A 26838-nucleotide genomic window follows, 5' to 3' on the forward strand; every position below is an offset into this window, starting at 1 on the left:
TTTCAGGAAGAGCCTCAAATGGCTTCCATTTGTTTCTGCTCTAAGTCCAGCAATATAAATGAAAAGCTGGCAGGAGCTGTGCAATTTTTGAGGAATGCGGTTACGTTTGTTCCTGCTGAAGATGAGTAGGTGTTGCAAGATAAGAATTCTTGTTTCATTCACACGTATTTGGAAATCATCAGTCATTTAAATGCTAGTCTTTTTGGTAAAAGACTTCCTAGAGGAGGTAGAGATGGCCTACTGACTTGAAAGTGCAAATGTGATTTATCAAATGTTTTAAAATTAATTACTCCTTGCTGCTTACCCAGCCCTGATTCATTGAGAAGTGTAAGCTGGGCGTAATGTAATTTGTAGCACAAACCATGGATATGATGTGGGATCCAGCTGTGAAGCTGAGCACCCTTGTAGCTCAAAAATCTGGTGCCGTGTTATCTCCTTATGGAACTGGGTGACAACAGGAATGGTTTTGTTTGTACCTGTGTGTCCTTGAGCTCTGAGCAAGGCTCAAGGACGTGACCTCAGACTTACCTGCATCAAACTCAAGTCTCATGCCTGGGGCTCTGGCAGGCTGGAGAAAATCAGAGGAACTTGGCAGCTGACTTCATCTGACTGCCTGAGCACCCAGATGCTCTTCAGGATGTGGTGCACAGCTGCTGTCCGTGTTTCACACTTGGAAGTTGTCACCTGTTAGGTGTGTCACCTGTTAGGTGTGTCACCTGTTAGGTGTGTCTGCGTCACCCTCCTCAGCTGGCCTTCTGTTATGTCCATCTGTATTTCCATAGTTGTAGGTTATTTTAGCCCTTTGCTGCCCCAGATACTAATGATGGGATTTTTGAGCTGCTTTGAAGGAATGAATCTACTTTCTTGATGGTTCTATATCTAGCATTCCCAGTATCTGGAAAGGCATGCTAAACTCTTCTTTAAATACTGCTGTTAAAGGAAGCTTTAGTATCTCAAAGGGATTCTTAAGAGTGTGGAAGGTCAGTTTCTATTTCATGTCCTAACACAGCAGAAAATTTTAGTAGCGCTCTTGACCATCTTAGCAAAAGAAGTTCTGAGATGTCAGAATCTACTAGTACTGTTTCTGACTCTGCAAGGGTTTCTGATAGATTATTTCTAATAATGTTTCTAATAGATCAGATTTCTGATAGAATATTTGCTGGAAATAATGTTCAAGATTTACATTTTGAAGCAGAAAGGTATCCCTCAGTTTTCTGACTTCGAAACCTACATGTAATTCCAAGTGTGATGTTAAGACTCAAGTTCACTAGACAGTTTTTCAGGCAGGCAGTGCAGTTACAGTGGCCAGCAGTATGACCTTGAAAATTAAACCTTGAGAATCAATTGATTTCTTCAGCTTTTCCATTGCTGTTATTGTATGAAAGATTGCATGAATTTCCTAAGGAAAATAAATTCTAAGATAGGTCAGAGTTGTGGTTCTGGTAAGATTATAACTGTGTGCCATTCACCATTTTAGGTTGTTATATCCATTCCGAGTTATCCCTTTTTCCAGTCTGAAAAATCCAGTGCTGCTTAATTGTTCCTCATATAAAAGACATCAGATATTTTTGATCACCTCCCAGGGCACTGTCTCAGTCGCCCAAATCCAGATTATAAAATGGATTCTCCAACAGCTGCTGAGAAGTATCTCCATAAGCAGTTTGAGTCTCTTGGGCTTTTCCCAATTGCCCTGACTTCTGAGGATCTCAAGAAAATATTCATCTAAGTCCGAAAGTTACATCTAAGTGGGAAAGTTACTATATCCAGCATAGGATGTATTCAGCAACTGATACACACGACATTCTCTCATTAACACAAATAATTAAATGTCTCATTGAACATCAGAATGCCCTGACTTTAGCAGATAACAGTGTGGCTGCATCACATTCCTCTACCCTGGAAAACAAGCTTAAGCTTCATAGCTTATTAAAAGATGGCTGCTATTTTGAATACCCCTGCTTCAGTCTTTGTGATAATTATTGTTGTTGGTATTCCAGACTTAACCTTCAAAAACAAAATTATTTTCATACCAGGAAGAAATACTTGATGAAATCCAGCAGCTGGACTGCAGCTTCCAGAATAGCTCCCAAGCTGCATTGACTGCTGCCTCTATGTTCCAGACTTGCCTGTTGCAGAATTATCTGTGGTGGTCCATAGCTCCAAGGATAACCAAGCTTGCTGTGTTCTTTTTGACAGCCCCCCTGCTCCCCACTCCCCAGAGTGCTAGAGGCACTGATTGGAAATGGATTTTTCTCAATTACACAGATTAATAGCCCAAATATCAGTGCAACTTAGGGCAGAATATTATGTGACAGCATCCACACCTGGTGTTCCAAACGCTTGGAGTACTATGGGCAGACTCAGATTTGTAAGGACAGTACAACAAGGACTGTAAGTATAGATGGCTGACTACGAGCATTTCTTTGGAAACAGAAAGAATGCTGTTTATCCTGAAGGTTTTTTTTCTTCAGAAGGCAGTTCTAGAGTTAAAGCTTCCATGTTACAGGAGTGTGGAATGAGGGAAGAACTGACAGGAGCTTTATACTTTGTGTCCAGAAGCTGTTTAGTAGTAAATGACAGTTTTGACTTGAATTTTTTTTTTTTTTTAGTAATTGGGCCCATTCAAACAAGATGGATTTTTATGCCAGCTGAGTACAAAACTGAATGAAGGAGTTAGGGATGGAGTGCTTAACAAATAAAGGAGGTTTTGTATGTAAAACAGGCATTGAAATGGGTGGCTCATGAGGGCACTCATCCACAATGAGCTTAAGGAAAGAGGCTGTGGCAGAAAAAGCTATTATTTCTCTCCTTTTTTGCGTGCTGCTTGAAATGGAACCCCACAAAGTGCTGCTTGTGAGCTGCATCACAGTTACCTAGGATGGCTTTATTGCAAGGACTGACCCCTCTGTGGCTGTTTGGAGTCAAGCTGCCCACTCTCTCCCAGGAATTAGCGCTCAGTGTCTGGCAGCGCTCCTTTCTCTGTCTCCCAGCGGGCAGAGGTGTGGCAGAGCAGCAGGCAGGCACGCCAAGCTATCACACAGCTGTATTTAAACTCAGATTAGCCAAACTTGATCCTGTCCTGGCCAGAGAGCAGCAGCAAGGAGCTCAGTGAGAAAGGAGGGATGTGGCATCCGAATGTCCCAGCAGAGCCCTGCTGAGCTGTGCCCAGTGCAGAGAGCTTGGTTCCCTTGTCTGACTGGATTTTAATGAGCTGTGACAAAGTTTTGCAAACAAATTCTTTTTCCATGGGTGTGTTAAAATTCTTACCCTTTTCTGCTCCAGGCTCAGAGGAGGATTTAGAAATTTTAATTGGAGCAATTAGAGTTAACTCAAAAAAACCACTTTTGTCCCATGCCAAGATTTTGCAACATAAATAAGATACTTCAAGAGAGAAGTTTTGTTTTGCAGGCGTAGATAGATTCAGTAACTGGAACTCTTACTACCATCATACTAGGGGATATCTTTCTGATGAGGTAAAAAAAAAAAATTAAGTTTCTGCTTTTTATTGCTGCTTTATGCTTTTGACCTTTTAGAAGCAAATGGCAAAGGGAGAAGTGATTTCAATCAAGATAATTTAAATAATTATGTCTTTAATAGTCTTACTCTTTTATGTCTTTATTGCTTGTTTGGTCTGCAGGTAGTTTTAAAACATACAGAGGTTTTCTAGGTCAAAATTGGAGAAAACGGGCTACTGCAACTTGAATGCATGCATAATGTATTTTTTATGCATTTAAATTTTTTAAAATACCATTTTAGTATGGAATATTCAGTATGTCACCTTAATTGTCTGTATGACAATTAAAAATACTCAAACATATATGAATTTATTTTCAGCTTTCCTCAGTGCAGAGGTTGGTAGCTTCATAATTCTTCAAAAGTTGAAAAATTAGGTTGAAAAATAATGTATTTGTTTTCTGTTTTTCCAGATGACAAAAAAATTTGAAACAGGCAGATTTCTGATTTTTGTACAGGAGTTAAATAATGTGTGGGTATTAAGTAAATGGAAAAAAAGCAGAACTCCAGTCATCTGTCAGGATATTTTTTCTTTATTATAACTATGGTCTCATCAAAGTGAAATAATTAATAAAATTTCACTAGGTTTCTTCATATGCTTTCTCTAGCATGGGGGGGGGGTAAATTATTTAATTCTTGTACTTACTTCAAAACAATTTTTTTTCTATATGAATAGGCTATTCTTCAACATACAGGAGGATTTCTTACTGTTTCATTTTAGCGCTTCTATACCTTTCACATAGGATTTTTAAAACTATGTGAAACAATGCATAAATCTGTCTGGGGATTAAGGGTTTAAAATGCTTAAACTTCAATGTCTTTTGATGTTTTGTTATATTAGATTTTCTTTGTCATTACATGTTACATGATTTGCTTTGTTTACAAATTACATCTTAGGTATGCTTTCCTTGGAGATGGTCACATTATCCTGCACCTTTTTTCAGTAGGAGTGAGATTTGTGGAAGTTTGTTTCCATGAAAGTCAAACTTTCTAGTGGAAGGACAAAAACCTAAAAATACCATGAACAAGTTGGAAGCTAATTTAAGTACAAAATGAGTGCTTTTGTGCCTTAAATAAGAGGAAAGCGGAAAAAAATTAATAATAGCACACATGTAAATGAAGTTCTACAAGATTAAGATTTTAATTTTTAATTGACTTTTCTTCAGCTTTTGACTTCACACTTCTGTAGTCAGATTTCAACACAATGACTTGCTAATTGGATGGTTTGAATTAGTTCTCATCTCACCTTGCTTTTACTCTAATTCCAAAGTTTTGAGGGATTTTGCTTTTGTTTCCTGCTGATTGAAATACTGAGATGAGCAGGAAGCTGTGCTTTAATTTTCACTTTAGGTGATGCCTTAGTTAACAAACTTAAGTGTCCTAATATCTGAGGTTTTAATTGGATTTAGAAATAATCGTCTCAATGGATTAATACAATTGTAAAACAGAGATGAGTTTCTTTAGCCAGGGGTAGCTGAGCTTCAAAGCAACTGGCACCCTCCATTATCAGTGTGTGTGCAATTGCCAGCACATCTTTCAAAGTTATGCTCTTTATGAATACAGTCACTTTGTTTTTTTCAGGGAATTATGTTGATTGGGTTTGCAAATGCAGGAAATGACAAGTGGAAAAATGCAGAAATAATTTCCGAAGGAACTGCCATGATTACTGCTTCCAGACTTGTATAACTATATAATTTTAGTAGCAAAAACTCTAATAGCAGTGAAATAAATTCTACAGGACCCTTACATGTTCTTTTTTCAGTTCATTTTTACATCTTGCTGAGATAGAAATTAAAATTACTGGTATGGAGCACTTTTTAAAAAAAAAAGCATAAAAAATCCTGAAACTAAACAATTGTGGCACTATCCAGTCACTTTCTGGCACCAGGTAGTAAAGATATTTATATAAATGAGTCATGCAGATTAAAGGGCTCTCCCACAGGTTATTTCATGCAACCTTCTGCTCAAACCAGCAATTTCAAGCGGTGGGGGATTCCACAACCTCTCTGGGCACCTGCTCCAGCATTTGGTTGTTCTCCTGGTAAAATCTTTTTCATATTAGCAGGTCTAAATTTTCAGTGCTGAAAATTCTGCCTGTTGCCTATCATCCTTCCACGTCTGAAAAGACTTTTGTTTCCATCATCTCTACAGCCTGCAGTTAGTTCTAGGAGACATCAAGTTTCTCCCCAAGCTATGGGAAGCCATAAAATCAGAGGGTTTTGGGAAAGCTGTGAAAGGCAGGCTTCAGAGACAGCAGAACTGTGATTAGAGCTAAACAGTAGCCATAAAATAAGTCAGCAGAAAAATTATGTAAAAAGTAGAAAAGTAAAGACAAATGGAACAATGGTCTGTGTATTAACACTTGTCTAAAATAACTCCCTAAGCTGCAGAAAAGTATATCTAGTGAGATATTAGGATGTTCTAAGCTTAATAATGGAGCTCTGAAGGCTTACAAGCAGATATTGTATTCAAAATAAGCAAGCATTGTTTTAACCGAAGGGACGTGTGTTTATAGTGGTTGGATGGAACTACTGTCAGTATGCTTTCGCTTAGTGTGATTGTTCAAAAAACTTAAAAAGTAAGTTGTAACATTAAGTTCTTGCTCTGCTGCCTGGGATGTGAGCTGCTGGCATCTTCCCATTGTCATAACCATGTAATGAGACTGATGCTGGAAAACGAAAGAGCTCAAGGCACGTTCCTCGCAGTCCCGTCCTGCTGGGGATTTGTACACAGCCCCTGGCCGTGATACAAGCCTTTTCTTTTCAGCTGAACAAACTTTTCGCTCACTCTCTCCCCTTGCATCTGTCAGACTGTTCAAATTTTCAGTGCCTTTCTTGTACTGGGGAGCCCAAAACTGGGCAGAGTGCTCCAGCAGTGGTCTCACCAGGGCTGCACGCAGGAAACGCCTGCTTCCCCCCTCCTGCTTCTGCACTCTTGTTCACTCTCACTCAGCCCAGCTGGACTGGTTTGGGGGTTTTTCCACATAGCTTGATCCAATTCACATCTTCCCCAAATTCCATAGATCTCTAAGCTGCTGGGTGTGCTGTCCTGTTGTTCAGATCACTCCTGAAGGCACTGGGGAAGGTCAGGGGAAGCTGCTGCCCACGGACCCCTCAGTGCTCATCAGCAGCAGGCTTTGAGCCTGACAGCCCAGCTCATTTGCCACCTGCTTTGTGAACCACTTCCCCAGCCTGTGGCTCACTAATTTGCCTCCAAGTACGTTTGGAGGCCTTGGGACATGGAACACCCATTGTCCCCCACTTAGTCACACAGACAGGTAGAAGAAAATCAGGTTAGTCAGGTGTGATTTGTCCTTCTACACAACTAAAGACCTATTTTATCTTCTATAGCTACTAAATAATTTTTTAATTAACAGTCATCATTAATACTGAGCTGATGGATGTTCCTGATATTTTCATTTTGTTGTAACATTTGCATTTTATTGTAATTAAGGGGAACTAGGTTGCTAAAATCTAGGTAAGCAGAAAAGCCATCTGAGAGATAAACTTTAAATATAAAAGATATAACATTAATTTAGTAAGTTCTGGAGGATGAGGTTGGAGAATAAAAACAGTTTTTAGTCAAAACTCTCCAGTCCAATGAATGATGCAAAGATCCAGCACAGGATATCACAATTGATTACTCAAAGATATGGATAGTACAGTTAAGATTTAAAATAAACCAGAATCATGACTATGCTTTTAATTACACATCATGTTTTTTAACGATTAAAAAAAAATAATGTATAAAGTGGCATGCTTTTGTTACTGTCTGTGGAATGGGCTGCCTGATAATGCAAGTTTGGCAGGAGATGGAAGACACATCCTTTATGGCTTTGGAAACTGCTTGTCTTGTGGCTACTGAGAGATAAGCTGCTGTATTTTTAAGCACATACCTTCCCCCATTATAAAAACATGGCTGTTTGAAAGTGCACCTTCACATTTGTTCTAAATCCTGTGCAAAATCAGACACAGGAGCAACTGAGGGAATAACAATGGCCAGGTTGTGAAAGAGGAGAATATTTGGATTAAATTCAGTCGTCATTATTGTGCACTTGTGTATAATTCACAGTGATAATATTGAGGACTCCTTCAATTCTAAACTATATTCTCTAATTTTGAATTATTTTCAAAAAAACCCCATGGACTTATAACTATTTATGGTGTGTTCAAATCACTTTATCCCAGCTATTCTTTATATATTCAGTGTTCTCAGTGTGTTTGATCAGCTGTTTTATGTAATTATGCTGACCAGAAAATTAAAGTATTGTTCCTCATACGGGCACTGTGCTGCCTTGCAGGACTACTTGGCAGATGTAATTACAATGCACACCTTTAGTTCATATTTTTTTCTGTAGCAGGTTTTCTTCAAAAGAAAGGTAGATATTCTTAATTAAAAATTAAGATGAAATATAAACCCCAACTCCGGAGAAGGTGCCCATCTTGTTTAGAACTTCTGACTATTTCTAGCCTTCAGTTTCTAGTTACTGAATCTTAAAGATTTTTTTTGGATAGAACAACCCATTTTGGAATTTTGTTGCCTGTGAATGTACTTTAGAGTTGCAATTAATTTGCACCATAATTTTGTTTTTCCTTTTTGCTATTACTTTTAAATGAAGGAGTAACTTAACATATGAAAGCAATGAAAACATAAAAGATTTATATGAGCCACCTCCTGTGATAATAATTTAATGTGCACTCAAAGGTGCAAAGATGCTAAATTTTACTAACCTGTTAGGAAACAATAGCAGTTACATAAGAAAGTTCTTAATGTGTGAAAGTAAAGGAAAAATGCTGTATTACTTTATCAGAATGGATAACTTGCAAGGAATGAAGGACTGGGTTTCAGTTTTTCTGATCCCGATATTTGTGTGTTTGTAACTATTGCGCCAAATCCCGTTTCACAGGTTCAGATCTTAATTTTCATCCATCTATGGGGTGTGTGTCCACAACAGAATCTGAACACATCAGAGATATGATACATTAGTATTTTTCCATTCTGCCATGTGGATGCAGCCTGTATTTCCTAATTAAGAAGGGGATCTGTGCGCTGCTTTCCTTCAGCAGCCGCTCTTCAGTCTGTGTTCCAGAGAGGCTCCGTCTGCCTCTCACTGTTTTTTCCAGGCTCTTCAGGATCACAGGCATGTTGCCAAAATTAAGCCCTTCCTGTGCAGTCAGGAGCTGGGAGGTGTTATTTTTCAGCAGGTTATGTCATCCAAATCACAGTGGAATTACTTAAGGCAATAGAAGTAGGACATTTCCTTTGCTGAAGTGCAGAGCATCACTTCACACAGAGGAGATGCAGGCATTTCTCAAGAAGGAGCTTAGAAGAATTTTCTCTTTGGGAAAACACTGAGCAATGGTGGAAGCAGACACTGTTGTATCAGCATCCCTTTACAGACATGCAGTTCCCCACCTGTGTATTCCACCTATCCCATTTCCATAGCAGTAGCTGATTTTATATTCTCAGGTCAGAAACAGTGCCTCTGCACAATTACCTATTACCTACTAAAATAAAAATAATGCAGTGTCCAAAATAGATTTATGGCATGTTAATTTTTGACCTTTTTATCCTTTGTTTTCTCACTTGCTAAAAGCTCACAAGAGTTTCTTTTAATTTCTTTGAGTAAATCTATTTTGGGAATGTAGGTACAGGTAAGTAGAATAATAATGGTATTGCTCCACTCTGGTCTGTATGGTGCCAGTAGCAATTGTGCAAAGGCTCTCAAGTTTTCTGTTGGCTCTAGGAGAAACAAATATATTTAGAAGAGTTTTCAGGTTTATTTTTTCAGGAGGCTTTTTTTTTTTAATTTCAGAGAATACCAATGTACACTGCAAACAGACTTGTAAAAACAGCTTCTCAGAAAACACAAAAATACAATATTTAAAACCAGAGAAAACCTTCTATTGGATTCTCTTGTTATTCCGAATCATGGGCATCAACTTATGCAAATGGTCTTATGCCAAACTTTTGCAAGATTCTTGTGGCCCTTGTCATGTCACAGCACATTTCAATCTCGCTCACTTCACACTCTTACAAGCAGTGTTCTCAATAATTTTTAAAAGCACTGTACAACTCTACCTTTTTCATTCAAATAATTAATCTTCTGCAGCTAGTTGCATGGATGACTGCCATACAAAATTTTAACTCTTCACAATGTCTGTTGAAAATACCAGTTTGTGGATGGCTCTTGGGATTTGTCTTTCAGGTGTTTGAGGGGAGTGGATGGATAAACTGTGTGTGTGGGCACATAACACAGTTCATTGTCAGATTAATTGTTAGATTAACTGGCATCACAGTTTGTGCTCTGTGGGCACCAAAGTATTTTTCTGGCATGTAAGATTAACATTCTAACAGAATTCAAAATCCTGCAGTTAACATGAGAGTGTACTGTAAGGACAATACTGTTTGAAGGCAAAGAGTGAAAGAGTGTTAATAGTTCCTATATTGTTTCTCCTCTTTTTACATGTGTTGGCTTGAAACCCCAGCTTTATATGCTAGAACAAGTTGTTTCAGCTTTCTGTAATTTTATCCCTTAGCAAGCAGTTTGATGCATGATATTTCTGTGAATTTACATGAACAGAAATATCACGTGGACTTTGTATCCCTGAGCCTCTAGAGCAATGGGCTGTACAGTCATGTATTTTCAGCTGTGCTCAAGGCCAAGAGCCTTGAGAAAGATTTTTCATCCTGTACAGTTGAATGTTGCCACTCTGGGGTAAAAAATGCTGGAAAAAGAGAGTTAACAGCAGCTCACCTTATAACTTGTTGAAATAGAAACCACAGTGTTGCTGTTTTCAGTAAACCTCTAGTCAAGTGCATTATGTGTATGTCTTCCATGAGAAACTGTCAAGAGTTCAGATCAGTTTAACAGGCAGATGATGGAGCTTTGTAGTAGACCCAGCTGTCATTTCAAGTTTTTGTTGAGTAAGAGGGTAGTCAGAGGTGCAGTTTGTGCTGTGCCTTTTTTTACTGGGATTCTGTTGAATGAATTTTTGGCAATCCTTTCTGTGATGTGAGAAATGATAAAATGTGTGGACTGGCAACATCAGAAAGCAGCACTGAGTTATGCTTTGTATTAGAAAGAGAAGCTTCTAGTAATTATGTTTGTACTGGGGCCCTGCCAATAGTCTAACTCTTGCTTCCATTTCTGCTGGTACAGGAAATCCATCGTCGATTTGAGAACGCTCCCGACACGGCCAAGACAAAGGCTCTCCAAACTGTTATTGAGATGAAGGTGAGTCATTGTTGTGTATGGGCAGCAGTAGAATTTGTTCTCTGGGAAGTGTGAAAGGTGACTCTACCAAATACCATATGCTTCTGTCAGTTTTGTAATTTAAAATAAGTACATTTTTATACTGTTTTATTATCTATTATTATTTTATTTGTTACTATTGATCACTGAAGAGACAGACACAGTAGAAACTTGTCTTCTGTCTGCCTGCAGCAGCTGATACAGATTTCTTACAGTTAACCAAAAGTTCATTATATTAGAAGAATGGGAATGATAGGTTAATATGAAAGATCTGTGGGATTTTATGATGTGGGTTCTATTATTTTTATGTTATCAACATTTGAAGTACTGCTCTGCATTCTGTGTATTAGCAACGTTAGCAAACTCAACACCCACTTAAAGAATGGGTCATATAGCCAGAAATATGTCTGTGTGCCATCATAAACCTAACTTTTCTAGATGAATTTGTGATTGAATTCTTAAGCCATTAGTGTAAGTACTTAATGGACTGATGGCAATTGGCCAAGAGCTCAGGAGCCATCATCAAGTGTGTGGTTTACACAGCTTTATGCAATCATATTTCATATTGTATTGCTCATAAAGTACATTAGACAGGGTTTGGACAAATAGAGTTGAAAAATTGGAAACTGTCTTTGCAAGCTGTTCTTTTCCATTTTGCATCCCTCTTTTTTATTTTATTTTCCTTCCTTTTTTCTCCTGTAACTTTTTCTATTCTATATCAGTGTTTTCCTTATTTATATCCCATCTTTCATTTGCTGTCACTCTTTTATTAGTCATTTTTGTGGTCCATAGTAATGAAAACTAGTTGACCATCTAACATTAAGTGTCTTTGCTATCAAAAGAGAAACACAGGGACATTTCTGGGAAATGATGTGAGCACTGGAACTAAATACTGTCAATTTCAACATGTCATTTCACCTTACTACCTCTAATTTTTTTGCTGCAAAAATCCACTTTATAAATTTTAACTTAAGTAACAAACATTAAGCAGGAAATCCAGTTAGATGTTCATAATGAGCTCTTAAAAAATCTCATCTTATGAATGAAAACCTATATAAAAAAATCAGCTTTTTGTTTAGATGTGCTTTGCTTATCAGACAAAGAAAAAGTTAGAAAGATTTTGTTTATGAAAGTCTGTAGTATAGTTTCAAATCAGGTCTGTCTTTCAGGAAAGACTAAATATTTTGTGGAAATGAAATAAAAAAATAGACTGCTTTAAGAGATAATAGTTCCTGAATACATATCCATGATCATCAGTGTGCGTGGAGCTCTGTGTGTTGTGTGAATCTCTTCTTGCTGTTCCTAACACAAAGACTTCTAAAGAAAGAGCAAACCAGGTACACTGAATGAATACCTCTGGTCATCCTGTAAAAGTATGAGGATAATGATAGATTGACTTCTTTGTTTTCCCACATGGCTATTTTTAACCCACTGAAATCTTTTATACGTTGTACATATGAGCCAGAATCCTTTACTGCTTTATCCAATCAAGAATAGATTCTTGCACATTTTCCTTGCTTACGGTGCTTTGCTGTTCCCCATTTGTGACCCCAGTTAAATCAACTAGTGGCACAAACCCAATTTCTTGCCATTCTTGCAGTCACATTTTGCTGTCCATTCAATTAGAATTAAATTTCTCTTTGAAAAGGCAACATTTCCTCATGATCCTTTATTTATTTATTTATTTATTTCATCCTACATGGTGTTTCTGCCCTGAGCTGTATTTTCTTTCAGTACTATATTTTTGCTTTCCTTGAAAGGTAAAAACTAAATTGAAAAATGAGTATCTGAGGTCTCATATGTGAAGAGTTGAACACTGATTTCTCCAAGAACTTCCTAAGTAAATTTCAAGGGCAGGCAATTTATTGGACATGTATCTCCTTTTGTTTTGCTACAACAGCATGTTAACAAATCACCTAACTGTGTGTCTTCACCCGTCTCCTCTCATCATTTTCAGGATTCAAAAATTTCTTCCATGGAGCGTGGCCTCCGGGATTTGGAAGAGGAAATTCAGATGCTGAAGTCAAACGGAGCCCTGAGCACCGAGGAGCGTGAGGAGGAGATGAAGCAAATGGAGGTGTACCGTAGCCATTCCAAATTCATGAAAAACAAGGTAGTGAGAAAACAAGGGACAGTTTAACAAAACTCAGCTGAGTGAACAGAGCAGAGAAATGTGCATGCTTTAGTTAGGAGGTATGGTCTGGGTTCCCAGTCAAATGCTGGGAAACAGAATTGATTTAGTACCTGTCATGAAGCCACTAAAATAACTTAAAAATATGTAAGAAAATTTAAATTCCAATTTGAAAATATTTTAGTGGTGTTTCAGTAAAATCAGTGGCCCAAGTTTTCTTTTTATTGTCACACCTGATCTCCTTCTCCTTCTCCTCCTCCTTCTCCTCCTCCTCCTCCTCCTCCTCTCTAATCCATTATTGGTTCAGGTTTTATTTGGTCCGATGTCTTTCCAAAGGTAGTTTGTTGGAAAAAGGATATTTCTTTTTGCAGCTGTTGTACAACTGTTTGGCCTTTCCATTATGTAAAAGTTGAGAAGAGGGTGAACTGTCATGAAAATGGCTTTCCATTACACTCTCCTTCCAGCAGTGGAGTCAGCATGAGAGCAGAGTCTACGACGGTGGTGGTGCTGACATTAATTTCTGTTGTTTGGAATACAGGACAAGTACAGCAGTGAGAGATGTTGGTCCTCAGGTGTAAAGACAGACACTGGCTATTTAACTGTCCGTAGGCAAAAGTCCACCCATTCTTTGTTTCTCAGTCTTTTAGTGGGTCCTAACATTCTTTAGTGAAGGTTCAGGCACTCCTGTACAGTACATTTAAGTATATTGTGAACATTCCTGTCTTTCTTAATTAGCTTATGTGTACTTTCTGCAAGCAGTATACAAACCCTTAACAGAGGTTGAAAATTCCTCTACTAGGTCCTGAACAATTGTAACCCACTGCATTTGTCCTCTTGAAAGTATTGGTCAAAAAAAGAATGCTGGGCCAAGTGTTTTTGAGAAAGCAGCGTTACTTGCCCCGAAGTAGATACATGGTTTTATAACCTAAGTGTGGGTTCCTTCCTCTTGCCTCACACCAGTTCACTGAAGCACCTCGAGATAACCACGTCTGTGCTTACTTTTGCTCTTTATCCCACTGGGTTGCTTCTAGGAACTGAAGGGCGCCTTGTTCAAATTAGGAATTGGGGAGGAAATTAGAGCACCACTTACTTCTATCTTTTCTTCTTTCTTTCCTTCTTTCATTGTTAGCAACTCTTCAATTTCCCCTTGTCCTCTCCCTCTGTGGATCTATAGATCTGCTCAGCTACTTGATTTCTCTTCTCTCTCCTGGTCTACTCACTTATTTTCTTGCAGAAAATTTTGTTCCTTTTTGGTATCTGTTTGCTCATGACTCATGGCCATCTCCAGTCCTCACATCTTGCTGTCCTACCTTGTTCTGTAATTGCACAGGATTTTATTTTTTCAGCATTGTATTGTATAAGTAATTTGTGGCTGTAGCTTGACAATTAACATTATTTCTCTGAAGCTGAAGTATGTCCTTTTTCCTGTCATAATTTCCTTACGAACTGCAGTTTCAAAACCCGTGGGCTAAGTGCCACATACTTGACATATGTAAACATAACCATAACTGTATATCTTCTGTTTCATAATCAAATTCTTGTCAGGCAGCCTATATGAAATTACACAGATGTTAAACTTTTGAGAGGACGTACTGAAGAATGGAAGAGAAAATGAGTGACCAGTGTTGATCCTTCTGTTCAGTTCTTTGTCACTTTCAGTCAGTTGGACTGAAACAGGCTGACTAGAAGCTGACAAATAATAAATATTTAAAAGCATAACAATGTCGTGACAGGTAGAGCAACTGAAGGAAGAGCTAAATGCCAAAGAGGCTCAAGGGGAGGACCTGAAAAAAAGAGTGGCTGGTCTCCAGACCGAGGTCTCTGCAGTAAGATCTCTCTTTTGTGTGCAGTGGCCATTCACTGGGGCTTGCTAGCTCCTCTGGCTTTCTTCTCCTACCTTCTTCATGGCTTGATATAACAAGTAGAACTAACAGCCTGCTCAGCCTTGTAGCTACCTTCTTGTTCACATGGTTTTGGTGTCCATAAATAACATCACTCTCCAGCTGAACATCTGCATTTGTTTTGTTGCTATTTTTTAATGGTATGAGCTGTTTGGGCAATAACCTACTCTTCTCTACTGAAGCAGATTTTCAAAAGCATTCAGCACCCATTTTGGGGACAGACTTTCAAAGAGATTTCCTTTTCCTAGTAAAAAAAAAACTAATTTGAAAACTTCTGTTGAACCCTCTTAACATTGTTTCACAAAAAAATAATGAAATCTGGATGCTGAACGCTTTAAGACTGATTGCTCAATTTTAGCAGCATGAATTTAGGTTATTCCTTTGCTGTGGAGTTTCACTCAAAAGAGTGAATACGGTTTCTCATCAAGAAGAGAGATGTGAGCACTTGATGCTGTTTTTACTTCTCTTGCAAATGTGGATGGTGTGTGCTGCATTCTTACTAAAGAGCTTTGGCACATTGGCAGGGTGGGCTTGCAGCTCTGAAATGGGAGACAAGAATTTTGTCCAGAGACAAGAATCTCACAGTGCTACTTGGGAATCTTCACCTAATGAAATGTGGTAAACATCTCTTCTGAGATGTGCCCAAAAACAATCTGTCTTTTTGAGAAAGTTTTACTCTGATTCAGGCTACTTACTAATTGAAAAAGTTTGTGTCATCTGAGATTTTTTTAAGGAGGTTTTTTTGTTTAGATCTTCTGGAAAAGATAACCAGTAAATAATTCAGCTCTTTGCAGCAGTTGTTCTGTGCCTGGCAGTGTTGTGCAACTGGTGGCTGACAGCAGAAATAGTGCAGCAGACATCAGTGTCCCTGAGGTGAATTGCAGTAGGTGGCAGAATCATCCTCTGGGCATATTTGCTTTTAGTAAAATATGGAAAAAAAACCCCAACCTAGCAGGTTTGAATTAAGTGAACAACAAACTATTGAGTGGTTCTATAAATTCTTATATACCTTCTCAGTGTTCTATTTAATAAAATGAGTTTGAGAGGTTTTTTGAGATGCATGTCCTTCTTCCCCATTCTGTCATGTACACTGTTTCACACTGGAACACAGGAGTCCTGGGTTGCATATTTTAATACTAATTTAATACTCTTCGGTAAAGAGTTTTCTTCCCTTAATTCCCTTTCCCATTTTTGAAACAGTGTTGCCAATATAAAACTGCATTTACCCAAGCTTCTTTTTTCTCAGTTATTTCTACAAGTATGTGCATTTATTCTAATCAAAAACTTAAAAAAGAAATTATAAACTATACTATTATTTTGTTCATGTGCCATGTTTCCAAACATGGACAGCGACTTGGACAATCTTTTTATCTTGTGATGTCCTTTAATTTCTGCTTTGAAGCACTGGACAATGTACTTTTGGGGCTAAGGGATTTTTTTAGTGTCACAAACAGAATTGTTCAAGTTAAGAAAGGGAAAATGGTTTAGTTTTTAGAAACACATCCACCTGTGCTATGTAATACATAGCAGTAAAATATTGCTATTCTGTGAGATAGGAAGCAAACCAGAAAGTTGGTTATGAACTTGGACTTAAAACTACATTTAGATTTCTCTGTCATATTTTATTAATTTTTTTCTCAGTCTTAATAAAAATTATCCTGAGTGATGATTTCACTTAAATTAAAATTTTAGATAACATCAGTGTTTTGGAGTTTTTTTGATATTTACTGTTGTTTTTTTTTTTTTCTTAATAAAAATCCAACACACATTTGTTAAAATAAATTTGCATTTTTGTACTGATCTAATTCACTACATGAGATTCAGGAAATCGCTCTCAACAAAATGCAATTCCACAAACAGTTTTCATGTTGTCTTGATGAATATTTGCATCTGCTTTTAGAAGCTTCCACAAACTAAAGTGTGTTTCATAGAATAAAATGCTGCTTTTGTAAATGGTGGGAAAAGTAAAGGTGTCTTCCCATGCTCTGTAAGCATGAGGCTGGATTGGTTGGTGAGGAGCTGGAGGGCAATTTACTGATTTGACATTTCAAAGCAAACATTGTGCTGCTGAGAGCCCTGTGGGTGTCTCATGTGCTCTGATATTATAGGCTAGGGGTGCTTTGTCATTACAGTTCTGCTTCATCTTCATTAAAACCTTGTCCCTGTTACGTATCTGGGTTTGGAAGATGAATAACAACAGACTGCCACTATGGAAAAGAACCTCCCTTGAAAAATTGATGACATTGCTCCCTTCTCTTTTTCCTTGTATCCTTTGCTCATGACACAGATTTTTGCCAGCCTTTCACTCAATATAACTGAAGGCTTCATAGTTCTGTGGGATAATTTCAGAGTATCATACTGTTGGTTGATAGTTACGTGTCTTTATAGTGATTTTTGTAAGGAAGGCATAAATTATTTCTCGCTTTGCCCGTCCTTTCTGTGTTCTGCAGATTGGCCAGGTGAAACAGGAGCTGTCACGCAAGGACACCGAGCTGCTGGCCCTGCAGACCAAGCTGGAGACCCTCACCAATCAGTTCTCTGACAGCAAGCAGCACATCGAAGTTCTCAAAGAGTCTCTTACAGCTAAAGAGCAAAGAGCTGCCATCCTGCAGACGGAGGTGAAGTGGGCGATTCTGTACTTGCTGAGTGTGCACAGAGAAAGAGAGAAAACCCATGATCTCTTCTGTTCTTAGGTTGTACAATGCCATAGCCATCCAGTGCTGTTTGTTCTGAGCATTTTCTGAGCATATAATCAAACATTTTAGTTATATGTTTGATTCTCTAGGCCAGGGGATTGATCTGAAGGCAAATATGTGTGCATAAGTGCTTGGCTGAATTAGAAGTTGCAATGTCTGAGCTGGGAGGATTTATTTGCAGTGACCTTGTAGCTAGAGGAGAGAAGAAAAAAGGAAGATGATTCCAATAGCAAACACTCTGCAGAGGCTCCACCATTACTATCAGAATGTTCAGGAGCTCTTGCTTTGCTTACACCTAAAATATGGATTTTCATGGTTTATGATGCATATTCCAAGGTAAAGGAAAAATAATTTCTAAACTGTGTTTTGATGACAAATGCTTAATAAATTCCCATATTACATAAGACCCAGGTGCATATCTGAACATCAAACAGATAATGACTGCAACATAAATGAGTTGCTTCTGGACATTCTTGAAAAACAAGCATGAAATGTTGTGTGCAAACAGCACTTCAGTCCCTGGATTGGAAAATTGTAGTGTTAGTGGAAGTCCAAAAGATGGCAGTGATGCATCAAAAACTTTGTGTTGTTACAGCTGGGAGTCAAAGCCAAAGGAGGTGAGAAAAAAAGCATGCAGGAAATTTGTGGGTGACACCGGTGGAAGGTTCCATATTACAAGAGCATAAGAGAATTGCTCTGAACTTTTTGCCCTAATTTAGCTTTCCTTTAGCCAAAATTGGTGAATCTGTGGGTGCTCATGGCCTTGTTGACACGCAGTAATGAAGTTGCATCGTAAATATTTTTGGATGTTCCAGGATGGCTTTTCTGATTATTCTCTGATTTATGTAGAGGTTGAGATTGCACTAGTGGGTATAACTGGGAAAGTGTTCCAGTTTCCAATCATAAACCTCCTGTTAAATTTGTTCATTCCTTTTTGCTAGTTCATGAGTGTACCCTAGATTAGTACATGTCTATTTAAAAGAAGTATTTAAAATTCAAAATATCATTGAAAGCAGGTGTTAGGTAAATAAACATTTTCAAAGGTAAAATGCAGGCTTTGATCCACTGTAGTGATTGAAAAGAATATAGATATGTTAAATGCGCAGTACTGTGACAAACCTACAAAACTAGAAACACATTTCTCACTTCCAAGTAATAATTAGTAGTATTTTTCTACCCATGAGAGGTGAAGTTATTGAACAAATTTACTTTATTAACAAGCTAAAAGACTTCAGTAGAGGGTCATATTTTCAGCTGTTATGGTAGATAAACGTATTTATTCAATTAAAGTCCAGAATTGAAACAGAGTATTTAAAACCAAGAAGACTTGGTTATATACCATTGATAGATACTCTTGACAGTTATTCAGAACATCTTGACTTTATTTTACCTAAAGACCAAAGTATTTTAATACAGAAAATTATTCTGCTCTCTAACTTGTAATATTACTAAAGAATTATTGAGTACATTTGTTCTTCATCGGCTGCTTCATTCCAAATGAAGTTCTCATGCAGCACCACAAAACCAAACTGGATTCCTCCTTCCAAGAAGATATTTTACTTTTTCAAAGATAATCTCATCTTTTTCACCCTTGCTGGAGTTCTTGTCAGAAAGCTCAACAGTTAAATTGTCACACAGTTACCTTTTTTCTTTATTCACAGGTGATCCTCTAAAGTATAGGGTTGAAACATGCTGAGAACATACAGTGTTGAGATGTTTGTCATTGCATCCTGTGATGATTTGGTTTTTTTAAAGGAAAGGATATCTTTCCATACAAGGGTTTTCTTTGGGAATGAGGTAGGAATGTGAGATCCTGCTTGGCCTCAATTCTTGACAGCACTGGTCAATGTTAAAACACAATTAGCTTCTCTCAAGACACCTAGAGAGTGTGAGGAGGAAGAGAGCTGCAGTTTCTGACACACATTGTCAGACATCTTCATAGGGGATCAGTTTTTTTAAATCATATTTAAATAAACATGTTTAAAGAAAAGAGTATACCTCTGTAAGCATCTACCTCTTATTTAGTCTTCTGTTAAAGAACCTGCTCACAGGTCAGGAAAAGTGTTGATACAATATCTCAAAAATGGATTTGCCACCTGCCACACTAGAACTACAAACAGCACTGAGCTGTTTGTGGGGTGTTTATCTTGAGGGCTATTGGGTGGAGAGGATATTGTGGTCAACTTTTCAGTTGGTGTAGAAACCATTAAAAATAGCTCTAAAATTGTAGAGTCACTTTGTAAACAAAACAAAAAATAAGTCAGTATTTATATTGGAATTAAGGCTTTATCCATATAAAGTTTTCACCCAGTGAGGCCTTCAGCTTAGATCAGTGCCAGAAGTTCTGTGGCTTCAGTGGGAAGTTGCATTAACCAGTGAGAATATTCTCCTTTATTTTTGTATACTGCCCAAGCTGGCATGGTTATGTAATTGGTCTGTTCCTATGGTAAATTCAGATTAATATTCAGTAGAAAAATGAATCTAATCATGTGGAAGTTTTTATTTGGTTTGAATGTCTCATTAGAACATAAAATTTCCTGAGGATTTTTCTCTACTGGCATTTTGAAACTGCAGTAGATTCTGCCAAATCAAGAGACAGAGGAGTGGATTACATTTAGTGAGGAATGTCCAGATGGGAGCTGGGTGTTTCTCACAACACTTATCAGCACCAGCTACCTGAGCACCCAATGCTGGCACCTGCAGACATTGAGGTGAGCTCACAGAACTGAGTTCACTGTGTTCAGGTGCTTAATGCCTTGTGCTAGACCTTGTGTGTGATGTTTGTGAGGGTCCCAGGACGAGGGAAGAGATGAATCTGACTCCATGTTCTCAGAAGGCTGATTTATTATATTATGATAATATAATGTATTAAAAGAATGCTATGCTAAAACTATACTAAAAGAATAGAGAAAGGATACATCAGAAGGCTTTATAAGAATGAATAATAAAAACTCGTGACTGACTCCTCAGAGTCCAACACAGCTGATGGTGATTGGTCATTAAGTTAAAACAACTCTCATGGAACCAATCAAACAATCACCTACCACATTCCAAAGCAGCAAAACACAAGGAGAAGCAATCAGGTAATTATTATTTATATTCCTCTCTGAGGCTTCTCAGCTTCCCAGGAGAAGAAATCCTGGTGAAGAGGATTTTTGAGAAAATATCACAGTGACACTTGTGGAAGAGCAGATGAACCAACTTCTGACCTGAGCAGGCCTTGGGAGAGCAGCACATCTGCACTGAGTTTGTAACCCTGGCAGGAGCTAAACAGCCTCTGCACAAAGCCAGGGGTGTACACCTCTGCTCCATGGCATCATTGTGTAATCTAAGTTGTCTGGACCACTGGGAGCTCAATGTTCATGAAGAATTCACTCTGTGAACGAGCCCCTTGTGACAGGAAGGACTGCCTGAGCTGCACTGCAAGGTTTTACCTGCCATGCATAATTAAAGGCATGGCAGTCCATTACTGGGAAAGCAGTTGGGTTAACACAGGGTTAAGACAAAACCATCCAGGACACAGAATTCAGCAGAAGGGGCGTCAGCACCTCAGTAGTGTTTGCCTGATTGCTTCCGTGTATTGGGAAAATCCTGAGCTGGCTCTGTTGAAGTTGGCATCATCTGTCTCCCACAGACCTCAATTCTTGTCACTGTGGGAGGATGCCATGCATAAACTGAGCTGACATGGATAAACAAGTGCAGTGTTCTGCCAGGAATAGTGCTAAGGTGATGATTGTGTGTCCTGCCAGCCTTTGAAAGTACTTTTGAAAGTGTTTTCTTTGGTTTCCTAGGCAAGGACCTCACACAAATAAAACCAGGAATGCAATTTACCCCAAACCATAAGCTAATATAGAGTTCAAAGAGAATAATCAATCAGAAAATGGAAAGCATTCTGTGGATAAATTTCTATTTGCAGATGATCTCTTTTCACTTAATGCTGTGCTGTAGACATCTGGACTGTCTCAAATATTTTGCAGCACAACTGTTGAGAGTATGTCTATTTTCTTGTGTGGGAGATTCTGTTTCCCTTGAAGAATTAATGAAAGTGACTCTTAGCTTTAATATCAAAGATTCCCAGGGAAGAACATATCTAATCAATCTATAGAACTGTATGTTTTAAAAAAGAAGACTAAGCGTGATCCACCTGCTAAACCTTTCATTGCAAACACTATCCATCCTATCAATCAGATTTGGGTAAGACTTGGCACTCTGATATCCCTGGAGATTACACTATATGTCCCACTTGTTGGGTGAGAAGTCAGGAATGTGATTTTAATAACGTATGTGTAAGTGAAAAGGCTCCAGACACAGAGGTGGCAGCAGGATTGCAGTGCTGAAGGGGAGAGCAGGGCAGCTCTTTCTCTGGAAAAGAGGGGAAGTTCTTACTGCTCTGTGTGAGAGGAGGCAGACAAAACACCAAAGGGTTTTGTGGGTGGAACACTGGAAATGCAGAGCCTCAGAGACAACTTTTCCATTAGCAACACAAAATAAAATGGAATTGGAATAACGTGTTAAAACTAAATGTTGCACTAAATACCACAAACAGAGTAAATTCCTAAATTCTTACTAAATACCATAAACAGAGTAAATTCCTAAATTCTTACCCCAGCTGGGGTTGTTCAGTGGTTGTCATCCTTTCACTTCATGTCTCTGCTAGTCTGTGCTGTGCAGAAGGACCAAGAAATTATAATTGATCAGCCTGTTTACTCTGTGTGACTGATGTCCTGTAATGGATTCAGCTAACAGGAACCAAATCTGATACTGTCAAATAAGATTAGCAGCCAAGCTGGCAGATTTGAGCTCTGTCTGAATGCTGAGTGGATAGGGGTCAGTGGCTTTCTTTTGGTATCGTGAGCAGGTTGGTGGTGTTGGATTTCGTATTCCACAATGGTCTTTGAGATTAGTCTGTGCTCTGTGGTGACCTTACTCTTCTCATTGAATTTATATTCAGGTAGCTCTGATTCCTTCTCCCATTTCCTTTGTCTTGTGAGCTGTGTTTCACATATGGAAGAGAAATGCAGAAGGAAAAGCAAAAGATGCTCAACATGCAGTTTTGAAGTTTGAGGTCACCACAGAGTTCCCAGAGTGTGTTTCTAAATTCACTCAGGCCATGGGAGCTCTAAGTGTGTTTGTGTGTCCAAATTGCACCCACAATATCCTCTACTGTGTCACTTGTTTAATTTTACCTTTAATATAAAACTGCATGCTGTGGAAAACATGTTATATTTAAGCAATTACTTTGCTTTTTAAGCCAAAATATTCTTAGCCATCCTCAGGTAACCTCTTTCCAGTTGTGATATGCAGTGGCTACAAAGAGCTCTGCTTTCATTACCTTCAGGCTCAGCTACTACTGTGATCAAAACCTAGAATATAAAGTGACTGTCTGGTACAAGGAGTCAGTGTTTATTCTCTGATTATTAGTAAGGTTTCAAATAAAGGAGTCAGTTTCTTTGCATGCAAATGAACTTCTCCACAACACATTGTGTTGGCTTCTGCTTTGAGGAAAAAAAATTTAGTATTGTGGAATACAAGCCTGAGTTATATGAGAAGTATGATTTGAGGTTTTCCAAGAAGGAGCATTTTTCACATATTGTTGGGAATAACACAGTTGATTATTTTCAGTATTTAGTCTTCTGTCACTTATGATAACTGTTTTATCCCAATCTTTTGTATGTTGAATTCTTAAAGAAAGGGGTGTTCGATTTCTGAATCTATTTGTAATATTTCCCCTGTGGAAGTGTAGTTTAACTTCCCTGAAGTTTCTCTCCTTGAGCTAGACAAAGCTTGTTCTGCATTTCCGAATCCAGGTGGATGCGCTGCGATTACGTCTGGAAGAGAAGGAGACCATGCTGAACAAGAAGACAAAGCAGATCCAGGAGATGGCAGAGGAGAAGGGGACTCAAGCAGGAGAGATCCATGACCTCAAGGACATGCTGGAGGTGAAGGAACGCAAAGTTAATGTTCTTCAGAAGAAGGTAAGATTGGAGAGCTCCAAGTCAGATAAACATCTCTGATGCATCTCAATTTCCAAGGCTGTCAAGAAGTCTGAATGAGAATGTACATTCTGGAGATTAATGTTTGAGTCCATCGATGTAATGGGAATAAGATGAAGGATGAATTTATTTGAATTTTGACAAAAAATTGGAATTCAGAACAGAGGTTGTTGCCTTGCTGTGATGGCACGTGCTGCTTCTGCTTCCATTTTAATATTACCAGTGGCTGAGGCATTTTTATAAGGACACATCATCTGAAAAATCAGTGCTTTCCCACCCACCTTACCAAAGCCATGCTGGTTTGAAGCACTGGCTGATCATGACTTCAGTATGTGACTGAATGAATGAGGGGTTGTATCAGTAGAAGCAATTAGGGTGATTATCCTGTAACTGACTTGGAAAGTTTGTGAAGAATTTTGTGTAACTTTTGTTAGAAATGTTGTATTATCGTGCTTAATATTTCTTGGGAAGTGCTAGAATAGGATAATCAGACTATCCTTCATATCTTTTTGGATAAGAAAATGTAGACCTTATCAGTGAGCTGGGCAAGGTCTGGGTAAAAAAAAACCATGTAGACAGTGTCAGACAAATTAGAGGGGCATCCCAAAGGGCATTGAGCCTTAGGGCAAGAGATGTCATTATGGCTGATTGGTGGCAAATTGCGTCCACAGTATATCCCAATTTGCCTCTGCACAGGGTAAAAAGAGCGAAGTGCATGTACTGCAATAAATTTTAATTTGAAGAACATTTTTTTCTCTGTATCTCTAGAGAAACTGTTCTTGGAGCTCTTATTCAGTGTATTAGGCTGAGGATGTGGGGTTTTTTGTTCTGTTTTTTTTTTTCCCTAGACCTTTAAACAATTCTGCGGAATTCTTGTGATGTTAATAGTTCAGAATATTGATTAATTTTTGACGCCTGGCCAATGCCTTTTCTTCTTGTCTATAACCATAAATCATAAGGGTTTAGGTCATGTTCAGTTCTGTTACAGCAAATGTCATGAAGGAATGGAAGTTCATGGACTTCAGCCATAAATAAGTAATTAATAATTCTAGAGCAGAGCCCTAATTCCCAGTCTTCACGGTCTCTTTTTTTTTTTTTGACTGTTCATCTTTTTAGAAACACGGATTTCTGATTTTTGTGCTGTGTTTTTTCTTGTTTTACAAAATGGGTTGTGCACCCTCCAGACACAGATTGAGATCCCAGCTGAATATGTAACCAAGGGGTGGGGAGTCTGACATTTGCGTAAATGTTAAATGTCACTGAGGTTGTTTCATTTCCATTCACTCTTACACTGCTTTTTCACACGGTTTCTTGCTCTACTTGACACTTAAGAATGATCTTTCATTAGATCATTTATAAGCAGCTCTAAAGGTCCTTTTTTTTAATACGTGTTTTTTTGGGACCACTGTAATCCATATTGAGACAGTTTCATTTTGTGTCTTCATGCATCTGACCTGTTTTTTTCAGGACTGTTCCCTGCTGCTTTCAAGTGAAAGTACCTGGTCTTTTCAGGTTGGAAAGAGCAGACCCAGGCTTTTAAGAGTGAAAGCTTTGAGGTCCTGTTCTCTTGGATAGCTCCACTGAGGATAACACTGCCATAATAAACTGCAGTTTATGGTGTTCTGCAGACTTCTCTCTGAGCTTCTTAAACAAGAAGAAAACAAAACCCGCTGAAACAAAGCACCATAAAATGGACTTATTTAAAGATCATCCAGGTCCAGTTCCCCCTGCCATGGGCAGGGATGCCTTCCACTAGACTAGGGTCCTCCAAGCCCTGTCCAACCAAGCACTGAATGCTTCCAGGGATGGAGCATCCTCAGCTTCTCTTTTTATGTATTATAAAATACATAAACCTGTCTGTAGGAAAATGTCTATTTCCTGCTGCTAACTAGAATCTCATGCAGAGATTTGAATTTGTTTTAGCCTTGAAGTTGCTGGAGGCATTTTCTTTAACATCAGCAGTTAAATTGTGAGAGTTGTAAATTCAAAGATTTTTTTTTTTCTGTTTCTGTTACTAGCTAACCTAGAATATTCTTGTGGATAATCCAGGTGACGATTCTTTTATCTGAGGTATATGGTGCAATATGGAATTCCTTTTTTGTTTTTTGTTTTTTTTTTTTTGTATGGCCTGGGGTAAATAACTGGAATTTCAGGTCTTTGAAGTTTAAGAATTGATGTCTTTAACTCCAATTTTTAATTACTTGTCCAGACCTGGAATTGAAGACTAGGTGTGAGATTTTCTGTAGATAAGGCTTTGCATTTTCTTGTTCTCCGTAACATTTTTCCACAGAAAAGCAGGGCTTGAGAAAATACCTAAGGAAGGACTTGTCTGATTTTTTAATATATATGATTGTGGAAGTTATGAGAATTTGCATAAAATCTGTTTCAGGTGCTAGGGAAAAATTATGAGGCCTCATTTTTATCTGGTGTATATGGCTATTCTTTTTTGACTGCACAGATAGCTATTTCTGCCCTCTGCCTGGAAACTGAGAAGCCTGTAGTGCCTCTCATATAAATATTTTTCTCTTAATCCTTGTAAACCGTGATTTGGTTTTTTTGGTTTTGCATTTCTAGAGTGCATCTTATTGAAGTGCTCATCTTGTTTTCTGCTTTATCCAAGTGCTATCTTTCACATCTTCCAGGACAGAAATTCATTGCCATTAAAAAAAAAAAAAAAAAAAAAAAAAAAGAAGAAGCAATCTTTTAACTTTTACCTCCATACACAATAGTCTTTTTATTCCTCTCTCTGGTTACAAACTGGTATGTTCAGACAGATCAGGTTTTAGTCTTAGATTCTAGTTGAAGATCTGAAGGTCTAGTTTGAAGTATCTTCAGAGGTCCTAGATATTTTAGATAGCAGTTTGTCTGGGCTTTTCTCTTGCTGGCTTAGTTATCTGATAGTAAATGTTTGTTTTAAGTTTATTGACATGGTTTAAATGGTACTCAGGCATTTTAACTGAATACAGTGGAAGATCATGAAAGGCACGTGGTACAAAATTGCTTTTCTTGTACAGTGTTAATTAGTATTTTTTTATGGAAATAATATGTATTTGGAAGCAGCAGTTATGAGAAGGAACAGGGTAAAGATGTGGCATCTTGTTGAAGGAAATTAACCAAATCAAGAATTGGATTAGTAGATCATTCAATCAGTTTTTACCAAGTACTGTTCCCTCAGCATGTACTCAGACATTTTTGGAGTTAGATATTTCTGAAGTTAGATATCTTTGAAATTGTATTCTAATCAACTAACTTTTGCACACTAATGTTTTTTAATGCTAGGTACAAAGAAAATTTGGAGCAAAAGCTAAAGTGGTAAAGATCTGACAATAAAAGATTTTATTAAAAATTA

The 26838-nt window shown here is 38.1% G+C and overlaps 1 protein-coding gene across 7 annotated transcripts in view; it reads left to right on the plus strand.

Annotated features, from left to right (window-relative positions):
• ERC1 (ELKS/RAB6-interacting/CAST family member 1) overlaps positions 1–26838 on the plus strand; it is a 277845-nt gene that overhangs the window by 60942 nt on the left and 190065 nt on the right. For 4 of the 7 annotated variants that reach the window (XM_041484357.1, XM_041484358.1, XM_041484360.1 and 1 more), the window contains exons 4-8: positions 10676–10750; positions 12726–12881; positions 14633–14716; positions 17251–17418; positions 23304–23471. In XM_041484357.1, coding sequence (XP_041340291.1) covers positions 10676–10750; positions 12726–12881; positions 14633–14716; positions 17251–17418; positions 23304–23471 — 651 coding nt within the window. The remainder of the gene's footprint in view (positions 1–10675; positions 10751–12725; positions 12882–14632; positions 14717–17250; positions 17419–23303; positions 23472–26838) is intronic. The other 3 variants (XM_041484362.1, XM_041484363.1, XM_041484364.1) reach the window with 1 other exon arrangement.

The sequence above is a fragment of the Pyrgilauda ruficollis genome, unplaced genomic scaffold (genome assembly GCF_017590135.1).
Source record: "Pyrgilauda ruficollis isolate IOZ18807 unplaced genomic scaffold, ASM1759013v1 scaffold66, whole genome shotgun sequence".
NCBI classification, from domain to species: domain Eukaryota; kingdom Metazoa; phylum Chordata; class Aves; order Passeriformes; family Passeridae; genus Pyrgilauda; species Pyrgilauda ruficollis.